The sequence below is a fragment of the Malus sylvestris genome, chromosome 10, assembly GCF_916048215.2.
Source record: "Malus sylvestris chromosome 10, drMalSylv7.2, whole genome shotgun sequence".
NCBI lineage: Eukaryota > Viridiplantae > Streptophyta > Magnoliopsida > Rosales > Rosaceae > Malus > Malus sylvestris.
In genome coordinates this window covers 35,713,606-35,719,581 of record NC_062269.1, presented here as the reverse complement: position 1 = coordinate 35,719,581, position 5,976 = coordinate 35,713,606, and the positions used below count along the sequence as shown (strand labels likewise).

The 5,976-nt window shown below is 37.1% G+C and overlaps 1 protein-coding gene across 1 annotated transcript; it reads right to left on the bottom strand.

The window, feature by feature from the left end:
• Nucleotides 1-245: 245 nt before the first annotated feature.
• Nucleotides 246-1,996, bottom strand: LOC126586248 (tetrahydroberberine oxidase-like). The gene has a single exon (XM_050251032.1). It carries the CDS (start codon nt 1,889-1,891, stop codon nt 305-307), a length of 1,587 nt encoding a protein of 528 aa, XP_050106989.1. The 5' UTR covers nt 1,892-1,996; the 3' UTR covers nt 246-304.
• Between the last annotated feature and the right edge of the window lie 3,980 nt (nt 1,997-5,976).

Sequence of the window (5,976 nt, the reverse complement as noted above, 5' to 3'; positions counted from 1 at the left end):
CCCATTTCTATTTTCTCCTATGAAATTCAAAGCACATTTTGGTGGTCCACTATACATGATATCCTAAATCCTTTTTAGGGTCCATTTTGACAAGTATATTCTGAAACTCTACATTGAAAATACTCTTGGGACAAGAAAGTTTCCCCTTATTCTTCGAGTTTAAGGGTATATGGTTTGCACCTTGTGACCTTTCATTGACAAATTAATCTCGCTTAATCCTTTACTATTAAAAAAAAACAAAAACAAAAAAAAAACACTTGATACTTATCATTAGTATGATAAAAACTAATCACAAGTTCCCAACTCATCTAGATGGGAACACAGGGATGCTTTGTTCATTCCTAAAGAAGTTAGCATGATCAACTAAGGTCTTCACATGAACAAGTCTCCTAAAATTATTCTTGAAATACTTTAAGCCCCAAATGCTTGCTTGTCCATAGCTTGTATTACAAGCATTGTTCCTCCCCAAGTCAAGATCCCTATAATTCAAATAGGCACCTCTTGGGGACTTTGAAACATATGGTGCCATGTAATCATACAGCCTTCTCATCATGCCAATATGTTTCTCAGTTTCCTTGCCATCATCCCAAGTGACCATATACTGGATTTTGAATATGTTGCCAATTCTGTGTGGGAAAGGAGTTTCCGAATCTGAAATCTCACTCATTTTTCCACCATAAGGTGTCAATATCAAATAAGCTTCTGCTTCAATCAGTGTTTGCCATAAACCTTCCAAGCCAGCTTCCGAAATTGGTTCAGTCACATAGTCTGATTTTGCTTTGAAGAAGCTCTTAGATTGTTGAGTTCTCCTGAGCAAAGCTTCCGACTCGTTTATTGAGATGTAGGCGAAGTATAGAACAGACTCAATCCAGCTCATTTCAGTGCAGTTGCTGCGGTCTAAACGTAACTCCGGAAAATTGTCTTGCATCAGAGGGAGAAGTTTCTCGACTGGCCCAAGAAACAACGAACCGAATTCAATTATAATAGTTTTGCCACCATTTGCGCCGGCTTTATTTCCAACACCTACGACTGAATGTAGGAAAATGTCTTCATGAAGTTTATCTGCAATGTTTTGCCATTTCGAAACTAGTTTGGTTGCGCCTTGTTCTATGGTCTGTGAAATTTTGAAAACTGTCACAGATGGAGGAACACGAACCAACCTAAGTTTCCATTCTAGAATGACTCCAAAGCTTGAGCCTCCCCCTCCTCGAATAGCCCAAAAGAGTTCTTCTCCCATGGATTTTCTGTCGAGAATCCTGCCATTAACGTCAACAATCTTAGCATCAATAACATTGTCAGCTGCTAGACCATATTTTCGGAGTATAGTACCAAATCCACCTCCGCTAATATGTCCCCCTACACCGATAGTTGGGCATGTCCCTGCGGGAAATCCATGAACTTTACTCTTTTGTGAAATTGTGTAGTACAACTCTCCGAGAGTAGCACCTGACTCAACCCGAGCACTCTCATTCTCTATGTCAACATCGATAGATCGAAGATTGAAAAGATCAATGATGATGAAAGGAGTTTTGGATACATAAGATAGGCCCTCGTAGTCATGGCCCCCGCTTCGGGTTCTTATTTGTATGCCGTCTTTCTTGGCACATACCACAGCTGCCTGAACATGAGAGTATTGAGAAGGAGTAATGATAGCTTGTGGTTTCGGTGCTGATGTGTTCAAGAATCGGAGATTCTGTATGGAAGATTTTAAGACTAAGGAATAGTCCGCAGTGCTTTCGTTGAGGATGATTTTGCTTGTTGAGGTAGAATTTATGCGGGATGAAAAGCATGGGACAAAGCTTTCCGAAATCGGGTTCGAATTTGTAGTACAAACTGAGTTTAGAAGGAAGAAAAGTAGTAGGGGAAGTAGTTTTATGTGTGGGATCTCCATCTTTATTTGTTCTATAAATGTGAAATGGTATGAGCTCTGAGCTCACTTATATAGGTAATATGAGTTGGAAGAGTTGAAAAGATATACAGTTAGACTCTTCACAAACGTTTGCCTAACAGAAGAATCTTTTCATAAACGTTTGCCTAACAAAAGAGACATTTTCAATGCGAATTTTTTCATTTATGTGATAGTGGAATAATTACAACAACCAAGTTTTATTCACTAAGTGGAATCGGCCGTACGAATCCTAAACACCATTGTGCTCGTTTTTCGTCAAGTCTTCCGTTACCTCCAAGTGTTCTGTATCTTTTCTAAGGAAGCCACTCAAGTGCTCTATATCTTTGTCTGCCATGATACTGAAATATTGGTAAATATTGCGGCCAACATTGAGCATACACATTCAAATATCTGCCACTTCAGATGTGTTAATATTTGTACCACTTTCCATTCCTCTAACTGGTCAGTGCTTTACCAATATTATTACAGATGTACAGTGGTATATAGTGTTAAGGCACGCCATGTTTGAAGGAAATTTGGTAATGTTGACTAATTAAATTAGATCATTAGGTGAATTGTGAGTACGGACAATAGCTAGTTTCTAAATTTTCCCTAATTTTTTTTTTCCAATTCTTAGAGCAACCCATTCCTAATTAGTTGTTTTTGCTATGTTCTCATATAACCATCAAATAATGCATTAAATCCTCTGGTTTGTACTTAATTTTTGTGCTAACATTGTGTTTTTAACTCGTCTGCAAATCACAATTTGATAATAAAAGTTCATAAACACATATAAAATTCTTATTTTATTTACAAAGAGGAATTACTAGTTACATATATCAGCATAGAATCTGGACACTCGTAAAGGGTTTAAAGAGCCAAAGCACTCTAATGAACATTAATTTTCTTCATTAGTTTGTCCAAGTCCATTCAGAATGTTAAGAAGGAACCCCCATGTAATAATCTTTATTAAGTTTTGAATTAGTTTAGTTAGTTCGACTAGGTGTGTGTGTGTGTGTGTGTGTGTGTGTCTATATATATATGCTATAAAATATTGGCCACTGGATTTAACTGAAGACATCTTTAGACATGCAACTGCCAAATCTATTGTTTAGAGGCAAGATTCGTGGGTTTGCTAGGATCCAGGAGATGCCATGACAAAAGTGTTATAACACTTTAATTAAAGACAGATAAGTACGTAGTAGAGAAACTAATGATATAGTTGATTGATATAATTTCTTGCTAAAAACGGTCCACAGTGTTCCTAAAGTTCAGTTCTTTTTTATTAATTTGGTGATGAGACACTCTCATCAATTAATCACTTTGATCATATTGGTGTCAAAACTTAGATAGAGTATGAACTGGATTGAACACGTATTTCTTGTGAGTTGTTTTCGGTCTCAGTATCATGGGATGACTTGAAAGAAAAAAGAAAATAAGTGTGCCACTATTGAAGGTTGTCAACATACAAAGATTGTGTTTGAGTGTGTGTAAGGGTTGCGTGATTTTGCACCGAGTGAGACACTGATTCAATTAAGTTTTTTCGTGTCTCAAGCAAATGAGGACTTAAAATTTAATGTGAATTTACATGTATTTGCCTAAAAAAGTAAGTGAATGGGAAATAAAAACTAAAACGAGAAACTGAATGTCATCATTTCATGATGAAGTTGAGATTACAAATGCTTACAAAAGTAAAATCTAGACCGATGAGCCGAGCTACATGACTTGAAAGTAAATAGACGGAAAATATAAAGAAAGGAGTAACTCTAAAAAGATTCAGAGCATAATAAGCGAGAAAATGCTAAAAATAAGTTCACCGAGATCACTGGTATCGGCCTAGACTAAGTGAGGAACATCTACCTTAGTCAACTTGGCTTGAATAAAGCTTTGGTTTGAGGAAAATTGAGTCAGCTTTCCATCATTCCAAAGAATAAGGATAGTAAAGTATGATAATTAAACCTAAAAAGGTTTAGAAACATCATCCGTGTGCGTACGCAATGCAGGGATGCATACATCATCATTTTTCTTATGAGAAATAAAAGAAGAGAAGAAGAGATATTGGTTTAAAGTGTTGAATTAGTGGTAAGTGGTCAACTTTTGATTAAATAAAAGAAAAGAAAATGTGGACAACATCATTGTGTCCCTTTCTTGTTTTGGGGAGGAAAAAATACACATTGTCTAAAGTTTTTTTTTTTCTTCGGCCCATGTGAAAAGCCACGGGAATGGCCAGGTTATGAATTAGGGTAGCTGCTGCCCTTTTGTTAAAGTGAGCAAAAAAGTAGAGGGTTTTAATGAGAAGCAATTGCTGCTTTTGATTAAGGGTTGTAAGGTAGCCATAGAGTAGAAAAACGTAGCAGAAAATAGAGAGCAAAAACAGAGGTGCTGCAGCCCCATTTTGAAGAGAAGAAAGAAAGGTGATTTTCTTTCTTTGTTGGTACTCACTCAATCAAAGTTGTATTTGTGTATTAGCTTTGAGCTTTATATAGAGAGGAAATTATTCACTAAATTTCCCTCTCTATTTGTTTTTTTGGTGAGTGAGAGTTATTGGGTGTATTGGGGTTTTGGGTTGTGAGCTTGCCAACACTTTGTAAACTCCCATTTGGTTGATAGTGGATTATTGGATGAACTCCTACTGCTCCGAGGACATACTCCAGTTACACTGACTGTTTAGGAACCTCGTTAAAATCTTGGTGTCTTTTATATTTTGTTCTTGCATTCCATTTGATATATTTCATGTGGGTTAGTTTGAGTTGGTTCCAACGGGTTTGGTGCTGTCATAGCACAACAATTGGTATCAGAGCACTGGTTGCTCTTGGGTACTATCTAGTTGCCAAAGATGTCAGACGGGCAAGATGAGAATCCTTTTGGAAGCAGCTCCGGGTTTGCAAGAACTACGGTGCAAAATGCAAAGTTTGAAGTGGAAAAATTTGATGGCACAAACAACTTCAGGATGTGGCAATGTGAGGTCAAAGATGTGTTGGCTCAACAAGATCTACTTGCCGCTTTGGGAGAGAAGCTGGAAGCTATGTCGAAGCCGGAATGGGAGAAATTAAATTTGTGGGCTTGCTCTTCAATTTGGTTGTGCCTTGCAAAAACTCAGAAGTATTTTGTGATGCGAGAGACAGTAGCAAGTGTGTTGTGGCAAAAATTGGAAGACAAGTATATGACGAAAAGTGCAGAGAACCGGCTTCACTTGAAGAAAAAACTCTACCACTTCCAATACAAAGAAGGTACAAAAATGATTAGACACCTTGATGTTTTTAATAAATTGATTGCCGACTTGTTAAATTTAGATGAGGATATTAAGGATGAAGATAAGGCCTTAATATTGTTGAATTCCTTACCGGACTCTTATGGGCATTTTGTTACCACTATTATGCATGGTAAAGAAACTGTGAAATTTGAACATGTGTCAAATTCCTTGATGAATTATAAAATGAGGCATAGAGATAAAAATCATAATAGTACCTCTGAAGCTTTATTTGTTAGAGGTAGATCATCTGAGAGGAGGTCCTCTTTTAGTAGGAAAAAATCACACTTTTGACCTAGAGGAAACTCTAAAGGAAGAAAAACCTTGGAAAATGATGAATGTGCCTTTTGTCATAATAAGAGCCATTGGAAGAAAGATTGACCTAAGTTGAAGACCAAAGGAAAAGAAAGTTCTGAAGCCAATGTTGCTGAGGTTGAAACAGATTTTTTTTTATTTTGCTTTAACCACTCCTCATCATTTGATTGTGCTACTAAGTGGGTGTTGGATACAGGTTGTACTCATCATATGACTCCTCACAAGGATTGGTTTTCAAGCTTGAAAGAGTTTGATGGTGGTGTTGTGTTCATGGGAGATGACAATCCTTGCACAACAAAAGGGATTGGTATAGTTCGTTTAAAGTTGCATGATGGAATGGTTAAAGAGTTGACAGGTGTTCGGTATGTACCGAATTTGAAGAAAAATCTTATTTCTTTGGGCACTTTAGATGGGCAAACATTGAAAGTTACTTATAGTGCACTTGTTGTGATAAAAGCTCATCGATGTGGTCATTTGTATCTATTGCAAGGAAGCACCGTGACAGGTGAAACGTCTGTAGTCT